General features: G+C 50.2%; 1 protein-coding gene across 1 annotated transcript; it reads left to right on the forward strand.

The window, feature by feature from the left end:
* Positions 1-11,531: 11,531 nt before the first annotated feature.
* LOC132153852 (fibroin heavy chain-like) lies at positions 11,532-25,530 on the forward strand (the record flags this gene model as incomplete). Its single annotated transcript, XM_059562707.1, has 5 exons — positions 11,532-11,588; positions 21,964-22,087; positions 23,966-24,514; positions 24,785-24,892; positions 25,259-25,530. Coding segments are annotated over exons 1-5 (1,110 nt in total), but the record flags the coding sequence as incomplete, so codon positions are not given.
* Between the last annotated feature and the right edge of the window lie 1,817 nt (positions 25,531-27,347).

The following is a 27,347-nucleotide window of genomic DNA, read 5'->3' on the forward strand; positions in this document are numbered from 1 at the left end:
ATTTTACTAGGTGGTTTATTCGTTCGAATGACCACACCTAACCCCACCCCTAAACCTAACCCTCACAGAAATCATGCTAAATTATGATTTATTGAGCATATACATTTTCGTGCACGTCCATTCCCTGGGATCGAACCCATGATAGCATGATTAAATATCAAGGTATAACACAATAATCTACTAACTGAGCTACACAAAACACAAACCAGAGGGCAAATAAAAGAGCACAAAACATTAATATGAAAACGACCTTTTGCCGATAGGGGCGCAATTGTAGTATACGCTCTGATGGGTCGTATTTCAGGGATTTGGACAAACGACCTATACAAGCGTATTGGTTGGAGGACAGGTTGTCCATAAACTCCTCACTTACTTGGTCTTGTTCCTTTGGGTCTTGAAAAGGAAGGAGTTCCTGAAATCTTAAAAAGGGCACATGTGTACAAGACTGATTAGAATACAGTGAGAGACAGATTTATTTTGTGATCATGACCATTAAACTTAAAAATATATAATCAGTATGTAAAAACCCTTGCCTGTCTACAAAGTATAGGGCATCTTTTACCCCACACTCAGCTCTTAGCTGCACATCAATAAATCTGGCATGCTTCAGGAGAGCATCTTTCAACGGGAGTTTATCCATGGCATACTCCACAGCTCCGACCAAAAAGGCCAGTGCTGCCTGCTGGAATTGTTGAGCCTTCTGTGATGTGACCTCTCCAGCCTCAAGGAGCCTGTTTAGCGTAGCTCTGGTGGTGAAACCCACATTGAGTTTTTCTCCTATCAGTGAGACAGAAGACATAGAGAAAGCTAGTCAAATACAGGCTTCTTATAGGATATCTCTGGGTTATACAAGTTTCAAGTTTATTGTCATATACACATAAATAACATTTATCAGTCATGAAATTTGTTGTGCTCAAAGTAATCTCAACTTTACAGATTTTTTTTTAAATAGAAAGTAGATAAATAGAAGAGGTAAAATAAAAAAGGATTAATTTAGGTCGAAGGGTTAATTCTAAAAAGTGACAAGTGTGCCATTTAGGAGAGTGAAGATGGTTGAGTAAAGTTCAGCATTCTGATGGCTTGAGGATAGAAGCTGTCTCAGAATCTACTAGAGCTGTTTCTGATGCTCTTATATCTTCTACCAAATGGCAGAGGAGTGAACATATTGTTATTGGGATACCATACTTTTTAAAATTTTGTATCCATATTCCATCATCAGAAAGACCACTCAATCCATAGAAAAGGTGTATTTGTTGTGAATAAGCATACAGGTTTATCTCCCTATGTGACTTCAAAGCATTACCTGGCAGTTGGTGCAGTGAGTCCTTGAAAGGGATGTCATGGACTTCTCCTCCTCGTAATGCTGCTGGTGTCATGAACCTCGAACAGAGTTTCTTGATTAATTTTGTCATCAGCAAAATGTAATGTCAAAAAATATTAAAATGCATTATTAATGCAATTGCTACTCAGTTCAATGACTATGAGTAGATTTAAGTTTAGATAATTAAGTTATTTTTTCACTTTGTACAAGTTGTCATTGTTTGTGTCAAACAAGTTGTGAATTTGTTGTAACAGGAGATCATTACTTACTTTGTGCTCAAAGTGATGCTCGGAGCTCCAGTGGTTTCCTCTGTGGGTGAACGAGGAAGATGGTGAACAATTCCAGGATGCTTTTTTTCATTGGTTGTTGCGTTAAATCTTACCCAGATACAATGCTATTTTCCGATTGGCTATTGTGTAGCCTATTTCTTTTTTTTTGATTGGCTGATAAGTGGCAGGCTCGATTAAGAACTCCAGGGGAGACGCGCTTGATTCCTGCCGGTTTCCATAGTGAGAGCGGCGCGACCAGATAACTTTTGGGCGCTGTGGCATATTAAATATATTATAAATAGTTTTTCTGCGTGAGAAATACAATGTGTTTTAAGATAAGGGAGTATTAAATACAAATACTATTATGACAAGGTAATGTTTAATTTACTATATTATATATATTTATAACATTTTATACTAACTTACACATGGATTGCCATTTTTTATAATGTATTTCTATAATAAAAATACATTATCTGATATGACTTAATATTTAATTAGCATCAAATTAACAATATAACTCTTATTCTCAAGGATTAAAGAGTAAACGGGGGAAAAAAGAAAAATGATTGCACAGTCATCAATTAGGTGGCCCCATGGGTGTATTTCCAGAAAGGAAGGTTAACTTACCATCAGCTAAATCCTGAACTTTCGGTTGATTAACCCAAAACATACTCGATTACAAATGTAATCTTGTTTCCCTGAGATATGGGAACGAGTACTGCGTCTTGCTAGATGTTATGGGAAAAAGTAATTTTTTCTCCTGAACTGAAGTCTTTTCAATCACGCAGTGTAACTGCATGGCCATTGGATCGTGGAATATATTGTAACAGCGAGCAGCGAGCAGCTGTTCTATTAACGTGGGCTAACTAGAGCTAAGCTAGACTGTTTATTTAAATATAACGGCTAGCAGGGTGCTAGCATCTATACGTCGCAACCGAGCGCCAACCTCCCGCTCTCTCTCGTGAGGCCAATAAGGAAGTGATTAAAACTGCAATTCATCGACTGGCCGCTTGAGGCTGGCTGCAAAAGGGAGTCAGTCCCATAGACTCCCCATGTTTAAATGCCCAACTTTACAGCAGGAAAAAACATGTTTACAGCCTGGTTCAAAAAATGATTTTGGTCTAAATAGCTAATTTTGCCCTTCATGACAACTGTGAGGGGGGTGAATTTCTTTATAACTCATCCGTTTAAATTATATTAAGACTTAAAGTTCTGCATAATTAAGGGCGTAGCCACTTGAGTGACAGGTGGATTGCCGCTGCTGACACTGCCGTCGTGATAGGTGGGTGTGGCTACAGCAACTAGCTCCCGCCTTTTTGCCCATGTTTGATTGTCCGGGAGATTAGCGCAGTGACGCGCTGCCAAGATGGCGACGGCCCGCTCTACACACTTTAGGCTTCAAAAACTCTCTTCAGGAGTCTACGGGTGACGTCACGGACACTACGTCCATGTTTTTATCAAGCGCCAACCTCCCGCTTTCTCTCGTGAGGCCAATAAGGAAGTGACTAAAACTGCAATTCATCGACTGGCCGCTTGAGGCTGGCTGCAAAAGGGAGTCAGTTCCATAGACTCCCCATGTTAAAATGGCCAACTTTACAGCAGGAAAAAACATGTTTACAGCCTGGTTCAAAAAATGATTTTGGTCTAAATAGCTAATTTTGCCCTTCATGACAACTGTGAGGGGGGCGAATTTTTTTTATAACTCATCCGTTTAAATTATATTAAGACTTAAAGTTCTGCATAATTAAGGGCGAAGCCACTTGAGTGACAGGTGGATTGCCACTGCTGACACTGCCGTCGTGCTAGGTGGGTGTGGCTTCAGCAACTAGCTCCCGCCTTTTTGCCCATTTTTGATTATCCGGCAGAGTCGCGCGATGACGTGCTGCCAAGATGGCGACGGCCCGCTCTACACACTTTAGGCTTCAAAAACACACTTCAGGAGACTACGGGTGACGTCACAGACACTACGTCCATGTTTTTATACAGTCTATGGTTTTTATACAGTCTATGGTCGCGACTTACTTTCGCTAGTGGGCAGAGTAGAGTTGTGACGTTCGCGAACGAGCCGATTCTTTTGAACGGCTCATAAACATGAACGATGGGAGCCGAGTCGCGGCTGGAGGGGAGCCGTTCTTTCTGTCGTTCTTTTTTCCTATGCGTATTTCACACAGATGCACACAAATGAGCTCCTCCGCGAGACAGAACAGTTATAGGGGGAGGGGCGCACCCAGCGCAGGCCAACCCTTTATAGCGTGATGATATTAGTTATTAGTTGTGCATGTTCATTGCAGCCCACTTTGTTATTGTTCATTGACTTGAAGGGGCTGATGTCCTATTTGCAAAGTTTACAGTAGTAATAGTATGTAGTATGTAGACATTTCCATTTTATTTATTCTAATTTTATCTACTTTAAATATTTTTTGTTTTCTATCAAAATGTTCTTGTGTGATAATGTTCTTGTGTGAAAGTGTTTGTAGTAAAAGCTGTTTTGCACAGAAATTCATTGCAGCCGGCTTTGTTTTTGATGTTTAGTTGAGTAGGTATTGTATGAATAACATAAGTCAACGTAGCTTTACACACACACACACACACACACACACACTTTGTACTAAAGGTAAATCCAAAATAGTGATGTCACTGTCTAAGCAGAGGGATTTGTGCAACCCTATGGAATATAGTCCACACATGACAAATGAGGTAATAATCAATATTTCAGAATAATTCAAACTCAGATATTGGTGTGTGATATCTGAGTTTTAATTATTTGACTACAAATCTCACCTCATTTTTCCTCCCAGTGATTATTTCCAGGATAAACTGAGATGCCCCCAAGCTGGCTTCTTAAAACTGACTAAATATTTAAAAAGAGCCAAAAGAGCCGTTCTTTTGAACGGCTCTTTGAAAGGAACGGATCACGAAGATCCGGATCCCCTCAAAGAGCCATAAATCCCATCACTAGGGCAGAGCGAGCACTCGCGGCACGATCGTGACGGTCTCTGTGAGCGGAGTTATTAACAAACCAGCCAACAGGAGGCAGTAGTATCTGTTACTCTTTAATTCGGAATTTAATATTCAAACTTACACAGGCAAGGCCATATCACAAGTGACTCCCCTACACATCTCTCTCCATGACGGTGACAGTCACCCTTTTTTATAACATGGCAGTAAATGAACCCAAATCAACTCAAATTAACTTAGACATGAACATATATAACATTACTAATACAAGAACTCAACCATCTTGCTTAAATAACCCATAATTGAACGTTAAACAAATACCCATAATGCACCTGGCTGCCAGTGCTGACTTCCGGGTCATTACAATATTTTAAACAATTTGAGTTATGCTGCAATAGATATGAATCAAAGTTATTAACAATGAACTGTATTACATAGTAAAATACAAGGTCCAAAGTCCTAAGTAAACAAAACATTTAATTTTAACAAAACTTTTACAAGAACAGAACTAAAACGCAGACATTTTTATTTTTTATTTTACAACCACTTATACAAAGTACAAAGAACAGTAAAAACAAACAAACATCATTTTATAAACTTATTTTTAATAGGCGTACTGTCAATTTTTCCTTTCAGCAGTGGGCAAGAGTCAACTAATTTCTGGAGATATTTTGCATATACTTGCAAAGTTGTCCCTGCAGAATATGAGGGAGCAGAAAAGTCCTCTCCTCTGATGGAATTTTCGGCTGTGATCACAATTAGAGAAAAATGCATTGCAAAAAATAACTTAATACATGTCAAGTGTGCACAATGTAAAGAAGTGTTGCACAAAGCTTATACTTAACTAAATATAAAAAAATAAGGACTTCTATGAGGACTCTGTGTCAAAGCAATGTTTCAAGGCAAATCGGTAAGAGTTGCCTACACTGATACAGTAAAGCAATAAATAATAAAATATCAAAGGGCTACAAAACCTACACAGGTAACTGGAAAATAACAAACAAGAACTTAATAGTAAAACAAAATAGAGAATATGCGAATATGTGTCAGTAGGCGACAGTCAAGGTCACTCTGACAGGCTCCAACTCACCTTAAAGGGTTAGTTCACACAAATTTTACAAAATAATTTCACAAAAATTATGTCATTAATAACTTACCCTCATGTTGTTCCAAACCCGCAAGACCTCCGTTTATCTTCTGAACACAGTTTAAGATATTTTAGATTTAGTCCGAGAGCTCTCAGTCCCTCCATTGAAACTGTGTGTACGGTATACTGTCCATGTCCAGAAAGGTAAGAAAAACATCATCAAAGTAGGTTATTAATGACATAATTTTGCTATTTGGGTGAACTATCCCTTTAACGCCTGGGTATAGCCTGTAACTTATGAAAAAAAAAATGTTTATACCATACTTAAAAAAAAGGACATTGTTAAACTGAGGGTACCACAAAACAGCAATGGTTGTGCAACAAAAACTGGTTAAAACCTCTTAGCCCTGTTGCATGGTTTGCATTTTTACAGAATTAAGCATACTTGAATTCAAAAGAGCACCCCCAAACAGTGAATTTATACAAATAGTCTCTATGTACAGAAACCCCCCTAAATTTCAACACATGGGGTTGTTTTATTGTATATGTTTATAATAAAATGACAAAACACAAATGAAAAAAATTTCCTGACAAGTTACTCACCCGTATGACATACAAGATGTCTTTCTTCAGTCACAAAGAAATTATGATTTTCTGAGGGAAACGTTCCAGGATTTTTCTTCATAAAGTGGACTTTTATGGTGGCCATCAGATTTAAGATTAAAAAAGCAGTTTCAATTAAGCTTCAAAGGGCTCTCAAAAATAACAACTTTATTCAACAATTCGTCTCTTTTGTGTCTCTCTGCATTACCGTAGCACCATTTTGGAGAATATAAACTGGATGAAGGCAGCATACGCTCTCCTGTGTCAGCCTATTTTTATATTTAATTATGTTTATATTTGAAAATATATATATAAATACTTATTTAATATACTTAAGATATTTTATTAAATGAAGAAATTAAAGTTTTATTAACAAAAGTTGCACTTTGGATTTTGTCATATCACTCTTGTCACTTGACCCCGACCTGCCAAGAAAGCATTGCAATAGGCCAGGAAGGTGTGTTATAATTCCTCTTGAGGAGACTTAGATTGCAATAGGGACACCTGACAGAGTTCCAATAAACATCTGCTGCACTCTGCACAAGTTGCTGTGCATACAAGTGGTCTATTGTTGGTCCAGACTCTGCTGATGCGATGGCACGAGGCATGTACATCTCCATAGACTGTGAGCTCAGTTGATCGTAACACAAGACCGAGGGACAGTTTTACTAAACAGGGCAAATTAGCCCAAGAGCACAATTCCAAAAGGGTGCCAATGGGCATGGAAATTTCTGCGGATGACTTACCAACAACACTCAAATTAAAGAACTCAGATGCAATATCTCATTTGGATATTGCACACTGGCTGTTGACCCAGCCGGCAAGTTCCTGGGACAATTGCAGTCCTCCAAGGGCCATCTCTAGGGTCCTTTGTGCTCGTGGTACAGGTGACATTGTACAGGGTTGTATTGGTCAGCTGATTCAGTGATCAGATAGCAGTTTACATCAGCATTCATTTTCTTTCTTTTGAGCCATTGTAAATTTAATTTTAGCTTTCCTTCAGCAGTCAACAGTAGATTGTCAGGAATTGCTTCAGCCAGCCTCCTCTTAGGCCCTGTCCACACGGAGACGTGTTTCACTGTATAGACATACATTTTGTATCATATATGTGTTTTGTCCACACGGATCCGGAGGATTGGGAGAGTGAAACCGATGTTTTTTTTTTAAACTGGGTCGCAGAGTAAATTTAAAAACGCCGCCTGGACAGTGAATCTGTATATTTTCTGAAACGATGATGTCATCAGCCCACGTCTCGCCCAACTCAGACATCACTACATCACTTAACAGCAACAAAAACTTGAAAAAACACTGAATGATTGTCTTTTTATTAACTAATATTAACACTGATTAATAAATATAATTTCCTGTTCGTTTGTATACTGTGCGCACGGTTTATTCGCATAGTCCAAGTCTTCTCTATTTTAGTGTATCTCTGTGGCAGAATTACAGTGCCACATGCTGGCCTGGCATGTACACTACATCATTTTGTGTCAGTTTTGTGGTTTCGTGTGGACACAGATATTTCTTGAGGAGAGGGTGAAAAAAAAAAGATTGGATAGGTAAAGCTCTGGCTTCCTGCGGACATAGCCTTAATGTGGACTAAATGACAAACTTTAAATCTCCCTCAAGCTGGTGTGTCTTGCTAATCCCCTCCCAAAGTCATGAACGGCAGTGTTTGGGAAGTGCTTCCAGCTTAGCAAAATGTCAGCATAGTCTTAGGGACTCTATGATCTTAAAATTTTATTGAGTAGACCACACTGCACAGGGGCACATAACAACTGCCCAACCACCTATGGAAAGCAAATAATTGAGATAAATGTACTGTACATTTTGCTATGTTAAATAATTGCAACAGAAGAATTTTTGTATGCCATTTCATGAATTATTTAGTATGGAATTTAGTTTAAGTAAAGTGACAAACACTAAACTACTACTTGAAAGTTTGTGAATTTTCTGTATTTCTGCATAAATATGTGACTCTGGACCACAGAACTAATCATAAGTAGCACCGGCTATTTCCGTAGCAATAGCCAACAATACATTGTATGGGTCAAAAATATTTCTGTTAAAAATCATCAAGATATACTAAAAGGGTCATATGATGCTGCTAAAAAGATGTAATGATTTGGTGTAATGAAATTTGTTTATGAGGTTTACGGTTAAAAAAAACAACTATTTTCCACATATTGTACATTATTGTTTTTCTTCTGTGGCTGGTAGGTTTAATTTAACTCTGTATAACTCGAGACTTGGCTGAGACTATGTATCTATTATTTGTATATAGCGGGGCAAGTTATCCCTTTTTATCAGCCAGAGAATTACAAGGTGTGGTGTGTGAACTGCTTGAAATGCGTGTCTCACGGTGAATGCATGAGACTTGAGAGCCCTGCCATACTGTGATGCCATTTGTCCCAGTGCGGCAAGACAAAAACAATAAAACCCATTATAAACAAAGCATTTGTTGCATCCAGTGGTTGATTATAATGAGTTATACTGTCTTTTTATGCATTGCGTTGTGTATCACATTCTGTAAAAACCATGTCTGCATTTGCGATCGGAGAAATGACAAACAACAAACGTTACTCTACATTGTTCAGAACTCACGTTTGAATTAGGGCTGGACCAGAATATTTGATTATTTGAATATTTGTTCGTTGGGTTCACATTTGATTTTCAATTTGAGATTCGAATATTCTTTTCTTTTCTTTATCAGTTTCCTTCATACATTCGGTTCATCAGCATTGTTAAAACACATTTAATCATTAAATGGAACTGTGCGTCGTTACACCCCTAGTTCTATAATATTTTGTTGCGCTGCACCACTCGTGTCCGGTGTAGACACAGTGGTAGAGAGAAGAATATGTTCAGTCCCCTCCCTCCGAAGCTTTGAATATCCGGTGTTGATTACTACTGAATCTTTGAAGCTAAAAAAATAGTATTCGAACCCCTAGTTTGAATCATCAGGTGCAAATTATTTAAATATATAAACGTACTTCTAGACTCTGAGTCCGAAGATCTGGGTGGTGTTATGCAAATCTTCCCACATCGTGACATAGACAGTGGGGGTGTGTTAGAACGAGCCGTTTTAGGTAGGTGTGGTTGACTCTTAACTTCTACAAAGAATATCTGTTTGGATTTGAGACTTTAGTCTTTGCAACTTTACATATCATTTTTATGCACAAGGAGCTTGTAACACTCCAAAGAGAAAGGAAACATTTTAATTGCATCATATGACCCCTTTAAAAATAAATTCTTTGTTTTACTACTCTAATGGTATACATATTGTCTGTATCAGGATGTACCTGAAAATTTTTTATAATATTAATGAGTTTGTGCCTGAGGTGGGAAATATGTTTTTGAGAGGGTTAACATGTCTTTTAAGTTTTAGTTTTTATTAAAGAAGTGTTGTTCTTAATGACAAATTAGAAAATTCTGAAGTGGAAATGGCATGGGGTTATGAAAAGGCTAAGGCTAAACTCTCACACACACACACACACACACACACACACACACACACACACTAGTAATGCTCTGGATTCAATGTAAGTTCTAAGCAGAGAGTTTGCCTTTTGTTGTTCTCCTCTGAAGTCGGATTGAAATCATCCCTTGGGATGGTTTTAAGGACAGGATGGATTTACAAAATAAAGAGGAATAATACTTCGAACAGTGGTTCTCAATTCCAGTCCCGGGGACCCCTTGCTCCGCAACCTTTGCATGTCCCCCTTATTTAACACACCAGATTGTGATCATCAGCTTGTCAGGAGAGAGATCCATGAACTGGACCAACAGGCTGATGATTTCAATCCGGTGTGTTAAATAAGGGAGACTTGCAGAGCAAGAGGTCCCCCATGACTGGAATTGAGAACCACTGACTTGGAATGGAATTCTTTCTCTAGTTAAAACTTGCTATTCACCAACCCTGATCAAAGTCGCCTGCCTCAGATTTTTCAGATTATTCTCGCTTCCCTGGCCAGGGCACTGGACAGGGAAGCGCCTATGGCCAGGGAGCAGGTCAGGGAAGCGGCTATGGCCAGGGTGCGGGACAGGGCGCTGGACAGGGAAGCGGCTATGGCCAAGGTGCTGGACAGGGAAGCGGCTATGGCCAGGGCGCAGGAGCAGGACAGGGAAGCGTCTTTGGCCAGGGTGCAGGACAGGGAAGTGGCTCTGGACAGGGTGCTTGACAGGGAAGCGGCGCTGGAGCAGGACAGGGAAGCGGCTTTGGCCAGGGTGCAGGACAGGGAAGCGCGCGCTGGACAGGGTAGCGGAGCTGGACAGGGTGCTGGAGAGGGAAGTGGCGCAGGAGCAGGACAGGGAAGCGGCGCTGGAGCAGGACAGGGAAGCGGCGCTGGAGCAGGACAGGGAAGCAGCTTTGGCCAGGGTTCAGGACAGGGAAGCGGAGCTGGTGCTGGACAGGGTGCTGGACAGGGAAGCGGCGCAGGAGCAGGACAGGGAGGCGGCACTGGAGCAGGACAGGGAAGCGGCTTTGGCCAGGGTGCCAAAACTGACTGGCTTTGGCCAGGGTGCAGGACAGGGAAGCGGCGCTGGCACTGGACAGGGTAGCGGAGCTGGACAGGGAAGCGGCTATGGCCAGGGCGCTGGACAGGTAAGCGGAGCTGGACAGGGAAGCAGCTATGGCCAGGGTGCGGGACAGGGCGCTGGACAGGGAAGCGGCTATGGCCAAGGTGCTGGACAGGGAAGCGGCTATGGCCAGGGCGCAGGAGCAGGACAGGGAAGCGTCTTTGGCCAGGGTGCAGGACAGGGAAGTGGCTCTGGACAGGGTGCTTGACAGGGAAGCGGCGCTGGAGCAGGACAGGGAAGCGGCTTTGGCCAGGGTGCAGGACAGGGAAGCGCGCGCTGGACAGGGTAGCGGAGCTGGACAGGGTGCTGGAGAGGGAAGTGGCGCAGGAGCAGGACAGGGAAGCGGCGCTGGAGCAGGACAGGGAAGCGGCGCTGGAGCAGGACAGGGAAGCAGCTTTGGCCAGGGTTCAGGACAGGGAAGCGGAGCTGGTGCTGGACAGGGTGCTGGACAGGGAAGCGGCGCAGGAGCAGGACAGGGAGGCGGCACTGGAGCAGGACAGGGAAGCGGCTTTGGCCAGGGTGCCAAAACTGACTGGCTTTGGCCAGGGTGCAGGACAGGGAAGCGGCGCTGGCACTGGACAGGGTAGCGGAGCTGGACAGGGAAGCGGCTATGGCCAGGGCGCTGGACAGGTAAGCGGAGCTGGACAGGGAAGCAGCTATGGCCAGGGCGCTGGACAGGGAAGCGGAGTGGGCGCTGGACAGGGAAGCGGCTATGGCCAGGGCAACTGAGCTGGAGTTGGACACGGAAGTGGCTATGGCCAGGGCGCTGGTCAGGGAAGCGGCGCTGGTCAGGGATCTGGACAGGGTCAGGGAAGCGGCGCTGGTCAGGGATCTGGACAGGGTCAGGGAAGCGGTCAAGGGAATTGTCCGGGATGTCACAAAGGTCAATGTCGTCTTTAGGGACATGTTCATGGGAATTTTGCATAATACTTTTTGGGGATCTTTTCCAATGCTTTTATTCAAATGGCATGTTTTCCCTGTTTGCTTTAACAGTTTAGAAAGATTTTTTGACTCTCTACCACTACTATCACCTCAAATAACATAAAAAATTGCTTGATTTGAAGAGTTGGTGTTTGGTATCATTTTGCTCTTTACATAACCGATATCTGGCATCAATGCTGTAAATTCCTCTCCCCAAGTACTAGACAATTAGCAAATTATGATTTTTATCTTTTTTGCCAATTTAAAAGAACCGTTTTGTGTATTTAAATTTATTCTTGGCTAAGCTGAATAGTCTGCAGCCATTATTCCAGTTAGAAGTCATTGTATTATGCCGATTTGGTGCTCTAGAAACATTTCATGAATGCTGAAAATAGTTCCATAAGTTCTTGTGATTCTTGAGGCAACACATTAAAGACAGCATGTTCCTTAGAGACGTTGATTTTTAAACAGTCGTCCTAATAAATATAAGAATAGCATAACAGATGTTACAGGTCAAAAGCTTATTGTGGACCAGTGGACTTAGAATTGGAATAAAGCTTGGCTAGTTTGTGAAAAATACGGTTTAAATAAAGTAAGAGGCTTTATTTAATGTTTCATGGTAGGGGTGTCACGATATACCGGTATATAAGCATGTCCGCAATATTTAAAATGTACAGTTCTCTTATGATTACACCACATGTTAATACTCCAGCGCCACTACCTGGTTGATCTCCCAGGTGGCAGTATTGTGTCATTGTGTTAACGCTGGCACCTGTCACACAAGAAGACAAAGCCACTCTGAGGAGAGCCGTGTTCATCAGAGTAAGTTGCCATTATTTTTCTAGTCCTAGACTGGGAAATGTTATTAACCTGTTAACAGTGGTTTTCTGTGTTCCTATATTTAAGTAAAGGGTGACTTTAATAAGTACCACGTTTTCTTTGCTCGTCTTGTTTTTGTATTTGCAATCAATAGGGCCTGTGCGTAGCTACGAAAAACTGAGCAAACACATTGCTACGTTAAACTTGTAAAATGTTAAGTTGGTCGCAGTGCCATGCACTTAACGCCTCATCTGCGGTCATTCTTCAATCAGGTTCATTAGTTAACATATATAAATAACAAATAATGAACACTATTTCCACAGCACTTATTAATCTTAGTTCATGCTAATTTCAGCATTAACTTATGCATTATTCAAATCTCGAGTTGTGTTTGTAAACATTGTTCTGTGAACTAACATGAACAATGAATGACTCTACACAATTTATTAATCTTTGTTTGTCAATAAAAATAACGTACTGTTCATTCATGTTAATTAAAACATTAATGTTAACAAAACATCTCATTGTAAAGCATTACCATAAATATTTATTCATCATACTGTTGAACTTGACCGTATTTTCTCTCTTGGATTACATGATCGCTGCAGATTCATATTGCAGTTGATGGTGTCGCCATAGAAATGCACAATCCTCTCGTAATTAGGCTAGCTAATGCTAGGTACACACCAAAATATTTTTGACATCTTATAAGATTTTCAAAATGTAATAGACCACAAACATGAGGATAAAAATTCCTAGGTTTAACCGTTTTGTTCCTATACTGTGTGGTGTGCCATGATGTGACAAAGACAGCGCACCACACAGATTTTCAACCAGAGTCTCGACTGAACACAGGAAATCTCGCGAGACTTCAGAATAAGCATGGCGGATGATATGCAGGAAGAAATTGCAATGATAGTGTTTGGAATGATTTTATACACGACACGTTGTATAAACATTTGTGCTGTTGCCACAAATCAAAAAGCTGATCCTCCATCTCTGCTGTCCACAACAATTTCACTTTGTGCTGCGCCATGACGGCTTTAGTCTTCCATCATCTCGCTTTCTGATTGGATACGGTTTCGTTTCACGTGATATTATCCAGAGCGTGCATGCATTTGTCCTAGGGATTCCCCCCACACATCAGGATTCTGATCGTAAATATTAAACGTGTTGAATATTTACAATTCGCGATCGGGGCGTCTCCGATGTTCTTCCGATCAGGTTCAACACTCTTAACACACCTCACTCACAGCAAGAGAAAATCAGATAAGATAATCTGTAGAACCAATCAAGATAATCGGGACATAGCTATGATTGTCGGAAAGGGGGGAAATCGGCCCAAAATCAGAACGATTTTCTTTTGGTGTGTACCCAGCATAAATTTATGACATGGCTAGAACGTAGCATTCAGCAGGTCCAACCCCAATCATGCACACCTGAACAAGCTAATCAAGGCATTTCAGATAACTAGAAAGCTACAGGCAGGTGAGTTTGATCAGGGTTGGAATTAACCTGTTTTCCTTGAATCTTTAAAATCCCATTTTACAGAGGTTGATATTGCAGCAACACGTAATCGTTTTAGTTTTGTGCGCTTTGCTGTCTGCTTCTCCTGACGCACCAATTCAGTGCATTTTGCAGCAGAGATCACAGGCTGGGAGGATGACAGCTCGAATGTATTTCTCGTTGATTGCTGTTTTTTTGTGTCTGTTTGGATACTTCAGCATAACTCACGCTATTCAAAGACGAACCACAGGTGAAATATCTGTTAATCTCATTACAGAACCTGAAGAAATGCAGAAATAAGTGACTTTCAGTCTTTGAAAGTAGTTAACCTAGCTTATGAATTAGTAGGTTTTAAACCGCTTTTGATTTGAAGCAGACAAATGTATACACTTAGTATTTCGGTTTGAGACCCATTGCAAAACCACACATTTACAAATGCTGAAACCGCACTTCCCTTATAATCCTCTTGAATTCTCTAGTGGATGGTTTCTGTCCGGAGAGGCTGATGGTCGAACCATCCCATCGAGGATGTTCCTCTGATGAAGACTGCCCTGGAGGGCACAAATGCTGTCGATTTGAATTTGGGCCTGTTTGTGTGCTGCCTGTTTTCAGTGAGTTTCTATTAATAATAGATTCTAAGGCTAAACTCACACACACATACTAGTAACGCTCTGGATTCAATGTAAGTTCTAAGCAGAGAGTTTGCCTTTTGTTGTTCTCCTCTGAAGTCGGATTGAAATCATCCCTTGGGATGGTTTTAAGGACCGGATGGATTTACAAAATAAAGAGGAATAATACTTTGAACAGTGGTTCTCAATTCCAGTCCCGGGGACCCCTTGCTCCGCACCCTTTACATGTCCCCCTTATTTAACACACCAGATTGTGATCATCAGCTTGTCAGGAGAGAGATCCATGAACTGGACCAACAAGCTGATGATTTCAATCCGGTGTGTTAAATAAGGGAGACGTGCAGAGCAAGAGGTCCCCCATGACTGCAATTGAGAACCACTGAATTGGAATGGAATTCTTTCTGTAGGTAAAACTTGCTATTCACCAACCCTGATCAAAGCCGCCTACCTCAGATTTTTCTAATGATCCCAAAGACATTGATTGGCACTGGTTAACATGCTCAGGTGTGTTTTGATTAGGGTTGGAGCTAAACTCTGCAGGAACATGGATCTCGAAGTCCAGATTTGAGGATCTCTGGTCTATATGCACAAACTAAAGCTGACTATCTGTGTTCACGCAGTGAAGCCGGGTCAATGTCCCATACCGGAGACGATTCCACTGTGTGCTGATAGCTGTTTCAATGATGGCCAGTGTCCTGCCACACAGAAATGTTGCCCAACCACCGGTGGCTTTGCATGCAGTGAACCGCGTGGCCAGGGAAGAGATCAGGCAACATGCCATGGAAGCGGCTATGGCCAGGGACAGGGAAGCGGCTATGGCCAGGGTGTGGGACAGGGAAGCGGTTATGGCCAGGGTGCGGGACAGGGTATTGGAGCTGGACAGGGTGCGGGACAGGGTAGTGGAGCTGGCCAGGGTGCGGGACAGGGAAGCGGCTTTGGCCAGGGCGCAGGACAGGGAAGCGGCTTTGGCCAGGGTGCAGGACAGGGAAGCGGATTTGGCCAGGGTGCAGGACAGGGAAGCGGCTTTGGCCAGGGTGCAGGACAGGGAAGCGGCTTTGGCCAGGGTGCAGGACAGGGAAGCGGCTTTGGCCAGGGTGCAGGACAGGGAAGCAGCTTTGGCCAGGGTGCAGGACAGGGAGCGGCTTTGGCCAGGGTGCGGGACAGGGAAGCGGCTTTGGCCAGGGTGCGGGACAGGGAAGCGGCTTTGGCCAGGGCGCGGGACAGGGAAGCGGCTTTGGCCAGGGCGCGGGACAGGGAAGCGGCTTTGGCCAGGGCGCGGGACAGGGAAGCGGCTTTGGCCAGGGCGCGGGACAGGGAAGCGGCTTTGGCCAGGGCGCGGGACAGGGAAGCGGCGCTGGCCAGGGCGCGGGACAGGGAAGCGGCGCTGGAGCAGGACAGGGAAGCGGCTTTGGCCAGGGTGCAGGACAGGGAAGCGGCTTTGGCCAGGGCGCGGGACAGGGAAGCGGCGCTGGCGCAGGACAGGGAAGCGGCGCTGGCGCAGGACAGGGAAGGGGCGCTGGCCAGGGTGCAGGACAGGGAAGCGGCTTTGGCCAGGGTGCAGGACAGGGAAGCGGCTTTGGCCAGGGTGCAGGACAGGGAAGCGGCTTTGGCCAGGGTGCAGGACAGGGAAGCGGCTTTGGCCAGGGTGCAGGACAGGGAAGCGGCTTTGGCCAGGGCGCGGGACAGGGAAGCGGCTTTGGCCAGGGCGCGGGACAGGGAAGCGGCGCTGGCCAGGGTGCAGGACAGGGAAGCGGCGCTGGCCAGGGTGCAGGACAGGGAAGCGGCGCTGGCCAGGGTGCAGGACAGGGAAGCGGCGCTGGCCAGGGTGCAGGACAGGGAAGCGGCGCTGGCCAGGGTGCAGGACAGGGAAGCGGCGCTGGCCAGGGTGCAGGACAGGGAAGCGGCGCTGGAGCAGGACAGGGAAGCGGCTTTGGCCAGGGTGCAGGAAAGGGAAGCGGCTTTGGCCAGGGCGCGGGACAGGGAAGCGGCTTTGGCCAGGGCGCGGGACAGGGAAGCGGCGCTGGCGCAGGACAGGGAAGGGGCGCTGGCCAGGGTGCAGGACAGGGAAGCGGCGCTGGAGCAGGACAGGGAAGCGGCTTTGGCCAGGGTGCAGAAAAGGGAAGCGGCTTTGGCCAGGGCGCGGGACAGGGAAGCGGCGCTGGCCAGGGTGCAGGACAGGGAAGCGGCGCTGGCCAGGGTGCAGGACAGGGAAGCGGTGCTGGAGCAGGACAGGGAAGCGGCTTTGGCCAGGGTGCGGGACAGGGAAGCGGCTTTGGCCAGGGTGCGGGACAGGGAAGCGGCTTTGGCCAGGGCGCGGGACAGGGAAGCGGCTTTGGCCAGGGCGCGGGACAGGGAAGCGGCGCTGGCCAGGGCGCGGGACAGGGAAGCGGCGCTGGCCAGGGCGCGGGACAGGGAAGCGGCGCTGGCCAGGGCGCGGGACAGGGAAGCGGCGCTGGCCAGGGCGCGGGACAGGGAAGCGGCGCTGGCCAGGGCGCGGGACAGGGAAGCGGCGCTGGCCAGGGCGCGGGACAGGGAAGCGGCGCTGGCCAGGGCGCGGGACAGGGAAGCGGCGCTGGCCAGGGCGCGGGACAGGGAAGCGGCGCGGGACAGGGAAGCGGCGCTGGCCAGGGAAGCGGCGCTGGCCAGGGCGCAGGACAGGGAAGCGGCGCTGGCCAGGGCGCAGGACAGGGAAGCGGCGCAGGACATGGAAGCGGCGCTGGCACAGGACAGGGAAGGGGCTTTGGCCAGGGCGCGGGACAGGGAAGCGGCTTTGGCCAGGGCGCGGGACAGGGAAGCGGCTTTGGCCAGGGCGCGGGACAGGGAAGCGGCTTTGGCCAGGGCGCGGGACAGGGAAGCGGCTTTGGCCAGGGTGCGGGACAGGGAAGCGGAGCTGGTGCGGGACAGGGAAGCGGCTTTGGCCAGGGCGCGGGACAGGGAAGCGGCGCTGGCCAGGGCGCGGGACAGGGAAGCGGCGCAGGACATGGTAGCGGAGCTGGACAGGGTGCTGGACAGGGAAGCGGCGCTGGCCAGGGTGCAGGACAGGGAAGCGGTGCAGGACAGGGAAGCGGCGCTGGCCAGGGTGCAGGACAGGGTAGCGGCGCTGGCCAGGGCGCAGGACAGGGAAGCGGCGCTGGCGCAGGACAGGGTAGCGGAGCTGGACAGGGCGCAGGACAGGGAAGCGTCGCTGGCCGCGGCGCAGGACAGGGCAGCGGTGCAGGACAGGGAAGCGGCGCTGGCCAGGGCGCAGGACAGGGAAGCGGCGCTGGCCAGGGCGCAGGACAGGGAAGCGGCGCTGGCCAGGGCGCAGGACAGGGAAGCGGCGCAGGACAGGGAAGCGGCGCAGGACATGGTAGCGGAGCTGGACAGGGTGCTGGACAGGGAAGCGGCGCTGGCCAGGGTGCAGGACAGGGAAGCGGTGCAGGACAGGGAAGCGGCGCTGGCCAGGGTGCAGGACAGGGAAGCGGCGCTGGCCAGGGTGCAGGACAGGGTAGCGGCGCTGGCCAGGGCGCAGGACAGGGAAGCGGCGCTGGCGCAGGACAGGGTAGCGGAGCTGGACAGGGTGCTGGACAGGGAAGCGGCGCTGGCCAGGGTGCAGGACAGGGCAGCGGTGCAGGACAGGGAAGCGGCGCTGGCCAGGGCGCAGGACAGGGAAGCGGCGCTGGCCAGGGCGCAGGACAGGGAAGCGGCGCTGGCCAGGGCGCAGGACAGGGAAGCGGCGCTGGCCAGGGCGCAGGACAGGGAAGCGGCGCAGGACAGGGAAGCGGCGCTGGACAGGGAAGCGGCGCTGGCCAGGGCGCAGGACAGGGAAGCGGCGCTGGCCAGGGCGCAGGACAGGGAAGCGGCGCTGGCCAGGGCGCAGGACAGGGAAGCGGCGCTGGCGTAGGACAGGGTAGCGGAGCTGGACAGGGAAGCGGCTTTGTCCAGGGCGCAGGACAGGGAAGCGGCGCTGGACAGGGCGCAGGACAGGGAAGCGGCGCTGGACAGGGCGCAGGACAGGGAAGCGGCTTTGGCAAGGGCGCAGGACAGGGAAGCGGAGCTGGCGCTGGACATGGAAGTGGCTATGGCCAGGGCGCTGGTCAGGGATCTGGACAGGGTCAGGGAAGTGGTCAAGGGAATTGTCGGGGATGTCGCAAAGGTCATTGTCGTCTATAGGGACCTGTTCATGGGAATTTTGCATAATACTTTTTCGGGATCTTTTCCAATGCTTTTATTCAAATGACATGTTTTCCCTGTTTGCTTAAACAGTTTAGAAAGATTTTCTGACTCTCTACCACTATCACCTCAAATAAAATAAAAAACATTGCTTGATTTGAAGAGTTGGTGTTTGGTATCATTTTTTTTAGTCCGCAATATTTAAAATGTACAGTTCTCTTATGATTACACCACATGTTAATACTCCAGCGCCACTACCTGGTTGATCTCCCAGGTGGCAGTATTGTGTCATTGTGTTAACGCTGGCACCTGTCACACAAGAAGACAAAGCCACTCTGAGGAGAGCCGTGTTCATCAGAGTAAGTTGCCATTATTTTTCTAGTCCTAGACTGGGAAATGTTATTAACCTGTTAACAGTCGTTTTCTGTGTTCCTATATTTAAGTAAAGGGTGACTTTAAGTACCACGTTTTCTTTGCTCGTCTTGTTTTTGTATTTGCAATCAATAGGGCCTGTGCGTAGCTACGAAAAACTGAGCAAACACATTGCTACGTTAAACTTGTAAAATGTTAAGTTGGTCGCAGTGCCATGCACTTAATGCCTCATCTGCGGTCATTCTTCAATCAGGTTCATTAGTTAACATATATAAATAACAAATAATGAACACTATTTCCACAGCACTTATTAATCTTAGTTCATGCTAATTTCAGCATTAACTTATGCATTATTCAAATCTCGAGTTGTGTTTGTAAACATTGTTCTGTGAACTAACATGAACAATGAATGACTCTACACAATTTATTAATCTTTGTTTGTCAATAAAAATAACGTACTGTTCATTCATGTTAATTAAAACATTAATGTTAACAAAACATCTCATTGTAAAGCATTACCATAAATATTTATTCATCATACTGTTGAACTTGACCGTATTTTCTCTCTTGGATTACATGATCGCTGCAGATTCATATTGCAGTTGATGGTGTCGCCATAGAAATGCACAATCCTCTCGTAATTAGGCTAGCTAATGCTAGGTACACACCAAAATATTTTTGACATCTTATAAGATTTTCAAAATGTAATAGACCACAAACATGAGGATAAAAATTCCTAGGTTTAACCGTTTTGTTCCTATACTGTGTGGTGTGCCATGATGTGACAAAGACAGCGCACCACACAGATTTTCAACCAGAGTCTCGACTGAACACAGGAAATCTCGCGAGACTTCAGAATAAGCATGGCGGATGATATGCAGGAAGAAATTGCAATGATAGTGTTTGGAATGATTTTATACACGACACGTTGTATAAACATTTGTGCTGTTGCCACAAATCAAAAAGCTGATCCTCCATCTCTGCTGTCCACAACAATTTCACTTTGTGCTGCGCCATGACGGCTTTAGTCTTCCATCATCTCGCTTTCTGATTGGATACGGTTTCGTTTCACGTGATATTATCCAGAGCGTGCATGCATTTGTCCTAGGGATTCCCCCCACACATCAGGATTCTGATCGTAAATATTAAACGTGTTGAATATTTACAATTCGCGATCGGGGCGTCTCCGATGTTCTTCCGATCAGGTTCAACACTCTTAACACACCTCACTCACAGCAAGAGAAAATCAGATAAGATAATCTGTAGAACCAATCAAGATAATCGGGACATAGCTATGATTGTCGGAAAGGGGGGAAATCGGCCCAAAATCAGAACGATTTTCTTTTGGTGTGTACCCAGCATAAATTTATGACATGGCTAGAACGTAGCATTCAGCAGGTCCAACCCCAATCATGCACACCTGAACAAGCTAATCAAGGCATTTCAGATAACTAGAAAGCTACAGGCAGGTGAGTTTGATCAGGGTTGGAATTAACCTGTTTTCCTTGAATCTTTAAAATCCCATTTTACAGAGGTTGATATTGCAGCAACACGTAAATCGTTTTAGTTTTGTGCGCTTTGCTGTCTGCTTCTCCTGACGCACCAATTCAGTGCATTTTGCAGCAGAGATCACAGGCTGGGAGGATGACAGCTCGAATGTATTTCTCGTTGATTGCTGTTTTTTTGTGTCTGTTTGGATACTTCAGCATAACTCACGCTATTCAAAGACGAACCACAGGTGAAATATCTGTTAATCTCATTACAGAACCTGAAGAAATGCAGAAATAAGTGACTTTCAGTCTTTGAAAGTAGTTAACCTAGCTTATGAATGAGTAGTAGGTTTTAAACCGCTTTTGATTTGAAGCAGACAAATGTATAAACTTAGTATTTCGGTTTGAGACCCATTGCAAAACCACACATTTACAAATGCTGAAACCGCACTTCCCTTATAATCCTCTTGAATTCTCTAGTGGATGGTTTCTGTCCGGAGAGGCTGATGGTCGAACCATCCCATCGAGGATGTTCCTCTGATGAAGACTGCCCTGGAGGGCACAAATGCTGTCGATTTGAATTTGGGCCTGTTTGTGTGCTGCCTGTTTTCAGTGAGTTTCAGTTAATAATAGATTCTAAGGCTAAACTCACACACACATACTAGTAACGCTCTGGATTCAATGTAAGTTCTAAGCAGAGAGTTTGCCTTTTGTTGTTCTCCTCTGAAGTCGGATTGAAATCATCCCTTGGGATGGTTTTAAGGACCGGATGGATTTACAAAATAAAGAGGAATAATACTTTGAACAGTGGTTCTCAATTCCAGTCCCGGGGACCCCTTGCTCCGCACCCTTTACATGTCCCCCTTATTTAACACACCAGATTGTGATCATCAGCTTGTCAGGAGAGAGATCCATGAACTGGACCAACAAGCTGATGATTTCAATCCGGTGTGTTAAATAAGGGAGACGTGCAGAGCAAGAGGTCCCCCATGACTGCAATTGAGAACCACTGAATTGGAATGGAATTCTTTCTGTAGGTAAAACTTGCTATTCACCAACCCTGATCAAAGCCGCCTACCTCAGATTTTTCTAATGATCCCAAAGACATTGATTGGCACTGGTTAACATGCTCAGGTGTGTTTTGATTAGGGTTGGAGCTAAACTCTGCAGGAACATGGATCTCGAAGTCCAGATTTGAGGATCTCTGGTCTATATGCACAAACTAAAGCTGACTATCTGTGTTCACGCAGTGAAGCCGGGTCAATGTCCCATACCGGAGACGATTCCACTGTGTGCTGATAGCTGTTTCAATGATGGCCAGTGTCCTGCCACACAGAAATGTTGCCCAACCACCGGTGGCTTTGCATGCAGTGAACCGCGTGGCCAGGGAAGAGATCAGGCAACATGCCATGGAAGCGGCTATGGCCAGGGACAGGGAAGCGGCTATGGCCAGGGTGTGGGACAGGGAAGCGGTTATGGCCAGGGTGCGGGACAGGGTATTGGAGCTGGACAGGGTGCGGGACAGGGTAGTGGAGCTGGCCAGGGTGCGGGACAGGGAAGCGGCTTTGGCCAGGGCGCAGGACAGGGAAGCGGCTTTGGCCAGGGTGCAGGACAGGGAAGCGGATTTGGCCAGGGTGCAGGACAGGGAAGCGGATTTGGCCAGGGTGCAGGACAGGGAAGCGGCTTTGGCCAGGGTGCAGGACAGGGAAGCGGCTTTGGCCAGGGTGCAGGACAGGGAAGCGGCTTTGGCCAGGGTGCGGGACAGGGAAGCGGCTTTGGCCAGGGTGCGGGACAGGGAAGCGGCTTTGGCCAGGGTGCGGGACAGGGAAGCGGCTTTGGCCAGGGTGCGGGACAGGGAAGCGGCTTTGGCCAGGGTGCGGGACAGGGAAGCGGCTTTGGCCAGGGCGCGGGACAGGGAAGCGGCTTTGGCCAGGGCGCGGGACAGGGAAGCGGCTTTGGCCAGGGCGCGGGACAGGGAAGCGGCTTTGGCCAGGGCGCGGGACAGGGAAGCGGCTTTGGCCAGGGCGCGGGACAGGGAAGCGGCTTTGGCCAGGGCGCGGGACAGGGAAGCGGCTTTGGCCAGGGCGCGGGACAGGGAAGCGGCGCTGGCCAGGGTGCGGGACAGGGAAGCGGCGCTGGAGCAGGACAGGGAAGCGGCTTTGGCCAGGGTGCAGGACAGGGAAGCGGCTTTGGCCAGGGCGCGGGACAGGGAAGCGGCGCTGGCGCAGGACAGGGAAGCGGCGCTGGCGCAGGACAGGGAAGGGGCGCTGGCCAGGGTGCAGGACAGGGAAGCGGCGCTGGAGCAGGACAGGGAAGCGGCTTTGGCCAGGGTGCAGGACAGGGAAGCGGCTTTGGCCAGGGCGCTGGACAGGGAAGCGGCGCTGGCCAGGGTGCGGGACAGGGAAGCGGCGCTGGCCAGGGTGCGGGACAGGGAAGCGGTGCTGGAGCAGGACAGGGAAGCGGCTTTGGCCAGGGCGCGGGACAGGGAAGCGGCTTTGGCCAGGGCGCGGGACAGGGAAGCGGCTTTGGCCAGGGCGCGGGACAGGGAAGCGGCTTTGGCCAGGGCGCGGGACAGGGAAGCGGCGCTGGCGCGGGACAGGGAAGCGGCGCTGGCCAGGGCGCAGGACAGAGTAGCGGAGCTGGACAGGGCGCTGGACAGGGAAGCGGCGCTGGCCAGGGCGCAGGACAGGGAAGCGGCGCTGGCCAGGGCGCAGGACAGGGAAGCGGCGCTGGCCAGGGCGCAGGACAGGGAAGCGGCGCTGGCCAGGGCGCAGGACAGGGAAGCGGCGCTGGCCAGGGCGCAGGACAGGGAAGCGGCGCAGGACAGGGAAGCGGCGCTGGCGCAGGACAGGGAAGCGGCGCTGGCGCAGGACAGGGAAGCGGCGCTGGCGCAGGACAGGGAAGCGGCGCTGGCGCAGGACAGGGAAGCGGCGCTGGCGCAGGACAGGGAAGGGGCGCTGGCCAGGGTGCGGGACAGGGAAGCGGCTTTGGCCAGGGCGCGGGACAGGGAAGCGGCGCAGGACATGGTAGCGGAGCTGGACAGGGTGCTGGACAGGGAAGCGGCGCTGGCCAGGGTGCAGGACAGGGAAGCGGTGCAGGACAGGGAAGCGGCGCTGGCCAGGGCGCAGGACAGGGAAGCGGCGCTGGTCAGGGCGCAGGACAGGGTAGCGGCGCTGGCCAGGGCGCAGGACAGGGAAGCGGCGCTGGCCAGGGCGCAGGACAGGGAAGCGGCGCTGGCGCAGGACAGGGTAGCGGAGCTGGCCAGGGCGCAGGACAGGGAAGCGTCGCTGGCCAGGGCGCAGGACAGGGAAGCGGCGCAGGACAGGGTAGCGGAGCTGGACAGGGTGCTGGACAGGGAAGCGGCGCTGGCCAGGGTGCAGGACAGGGAAGCGGTGCAGGACAGGGAAGCGGCGCTGGCCAGGGCGCAGGACAGGGAAGCGGCGCGGGCGCTGGACAGGGAAGCGGCGCTGGCCAGGGCGCAGGACAGGGAAGCGGCGCTGGCCAGGGCGCAGGACAGGGAAGCGGCGCTGGCCAGGGCGCAGGACAGGGAAGCGGCGCTGGCGTAGGACAGGGTAGCGGAGCTGGACAGGGAAGCGGCTTTGGCCAGGGCGCAGGACAGGGAAGCGGCGCTGGCCAGGGCGCAGGACAGGGAAGCGGCGCTGGCCAGGGCGCAGGACAGGGAAGCGGCGCTGGCCAGGGCGCAGGACAGGGAAGCGGCGCTGGCCAGGGCGCAGGACAGGGAAGCGGCGCTGGCCAGGGTGCAGGACAGGGAAGCGGCGCTGGAGCAGGACAGGGAAGCGGCTTTGGCCAGGGTGCAGGAAAGGGAAGCGGCTTTGGCCAGGGCGCGGGACAGGGAAGCGGCTTTGGCCAGGGCGCGGGACAGGGAAGCGGCGCTGGCGCAGGACAGGGAAGGGGCGCTGGCCAGGGTGCAGGACAGGGAAGCGGCGCTGGAGCAGGACAGGGAAGCGGCTTTGGCCAGGGTGCAGAAAAGGGAAGCGGCTTTGGCCAGGGCGCGGGACAGGGAAGCGGCGCTGGCCAGGGTGCAGGACAGGGAAGCGGCGCTGGCCAGGGTGCAGGACAGGGAAGCGGTGCTGGAGCAGGACAGGGAAGCGGCTTTGGCCAGGGTGCGGGACAGGGAAGCGGCTTTGGCCAGGGCGCGGGACAGGGAAGCGGCTTTGGCCAGGGCGCGGGACAGGGAAGCGGCGCTGGCCAGGGCGCGGGACAGGGAAGCGGCGCTGGCCAGGGCGTGGGACAGGGAAGCGGCGCTGGCCAGGGCGCGGGACAGGGAAGCGGCGCTGGCCAGGGCGCGGGACAGGGAAGCGGCGCTGGCCAGGGCGCGGGACAGGGAAGCGGCGCTGGCCAGGGCGCGGGACAGGGAAGCGGCGCTGGCCAGGGCGCGGGACAGGGAAGCGGCGCGGGACAGGGAAGCGGCGCTGGCCAGGGAAGCGGCGCTGGCCAGGGAAGCGGCGCTGGCCAGGGCGCAGGACAGGGAAGCGGCGCAGGACATGGAAGCGGCGCTGGCGCAGGACATGGAAGCGGCGCTGGCGCAGGACAGGGAAGGGGCTTTGGCCAGGGTGCGGGACAGGGAAGCGGCTTTGGCCAGGGCGCGGGACAGGGAAGCGGCTTTGGCCAGGGCGCGGGACAGGGAAGCGGCTTTGGCCAGGGCGCGGGACAGGGAAGCGGCTTTGGCCAGGGCGCGGGACAGGGAAGCGGCTTTGGCCAGGGCGCGGGACAGGGAAGCGGCTTTGGCCAGGGTGCGGGACAGGGAAGCGGAGCTGGTGCGGGACAGGGAAGCGGCTTTGGCCAGGGCGCGGGACAGGGAAGCGGCGCTGGCCAGGGCGCGGGACAGGGAAGCGGCGCAGGACATGGTAGCGGAGCTGGACAGGGTGCTGGACAGGGAAGCGGCGCAGGACATGGTAGCGGAGCTGGACAGGGTGCTGGACAGGGAAGCGGCGCTGGCCAGGGTGCAGGACAGGGAAGCGGTGCAGGACAGGGAAGCGGCGCTGGCCAGGGTGCAGGACAGGGTAGCGGCGCTGGCCAGGGCGCAGGACAGGGAAGCGGCGCTGGCGCAGGACAGGGTAGCGGAGCTGGACAGGGCGCAGGACAGGGAAGCGTCGCTGGCCGCGGCGCAGGACAGGGCAGCGGTGCAGGACAGGGAAGCGGCGCTGGCCAGGGCGCAGGACAGGGAAGCGGCGCTGGCCAGGGCGCAGGACAGGGAAGCGGCGCTGGCCAGGGCGCAGGACAGGGAAGCGGCGCAGGACAGGGAAGCGGCGCAGGACATGGTAGCGGAGCTGGACAGGGTGCTGGACAGGGAAGCGGCGCTGGCCAGGGTGCAGGACAGGGAAGCGGTGCAGGACAGGGAAGCGGCGCTGGCCAGGGTGCAGGACAGGGTAGCGGCGCTGGCCAGGGCGCAGGACAGGGAAGCGGCGCTGGCGCAGGACAGGGTAGCGGAGCTGGACAGGGTGCTGGACAGGGAAGCGGCGCTGGCCAGGGTGCAGGACAGGGCAGCGGTGCAGGACAGGGAAGCGGCGCTGGCCAGGGCGCAGGACAGGGAAGCGGCGCTGGCCAGGGCGCAGGACAGGGAAGCGGCGCTGGCCAGGGCGCAGGACAGGGAAGCGGCGCTGGCCAGGGCGCAGGACAGGGAAGCGGCGCAGGACAGGGAAGCGGCGCTGGACAGGGAAGCGGCGCTGGCCAGGGCGCAGGACAGGGAAGCGGCGCTGGCCAGGGCGCAGGACAGGGAAGCGGCGCTGGCGTAGGACAGGGTAGCGGAGCTGGACAGGGAAGCGGCTTTGTCCAGGGCGCAGGACAGGGAAGCGGCGCTGGACAGGGCGCAGGACAGGGAAGCGGCGCTGGACAGGGCGCAGGACAGGGCGCAGGACAGGGAAGCGGCTTTGGCAAGGGCGCAGGACAGGGAAGCGGAGCTGGCGCTGGACATGGAAGTGGCTATGGCCAGGGCGCTGGTCAGGGATCTGGACAGGGTCAGGGAAGTGGCGCTGGACAGGGAAGTGGCGCTGGACAGGGAAGCGGCGCTGGTCAGGGATCTGGACAGGGTCAGGGAAGTGGTCAAGGGAATTGTCGGGGATGTCGCAAAGGTCATTGTCGTCTATAGGGACCTGTTCATGGGAATTTTGCATAATACTTTTTCGGGATCTTTTCCAATGCTTTTATTCAAATGACATGTTTTCCCTGTTTGCTTAAACAGTTTAGAAAGATTTTCTGACTCTCTACCACTATCACCTCAAATAAAATAAAAAACATTGCTTGATTTGAAGAGTTGGTGTTTGGTATCATTTTTTTTTTAGTCCGCAATATTTAAAATGTACAGTTCTCTTATGATTACACCACATGTTAATACTCCAGCGCCACTACCTGGTTGATCTCCCAGGTGGCAGTATTGTGTCATTGTGTTAACGCTGGCACCTGTCACACAAGAAGACAAAGCCACTCTGAGGAGAGCCGTGTTCATCAGAGTAAGTTGCCATTATTTTTCTAGTCCTAGACTGGGAAATGTTATTAACCTGTTAACAGTGGTTTTCTGTGTTCCTATATTTAAGTAAAGGGTGACTTTAATAAGTACCACGTTTTCTTTGCTCGTCTTGTTTTTGTATTTGCAATCAATAGGGCCTGTGCGTAGCTACG

The sequence above is a fragment of the Carassius carassius genome, chromosome 1, assembly GCF_963082965.1.
Source record: "Carassius carassius chromosome 1, fCarCar2.1, whole genome shotgun sequence".
NCBI classification, from domain to species: Eukaryota; Metazoa; Chordata; class Actinopteri; order Cypriniformes; family Cyprinidae; genus Carassius; species Carassius carassius.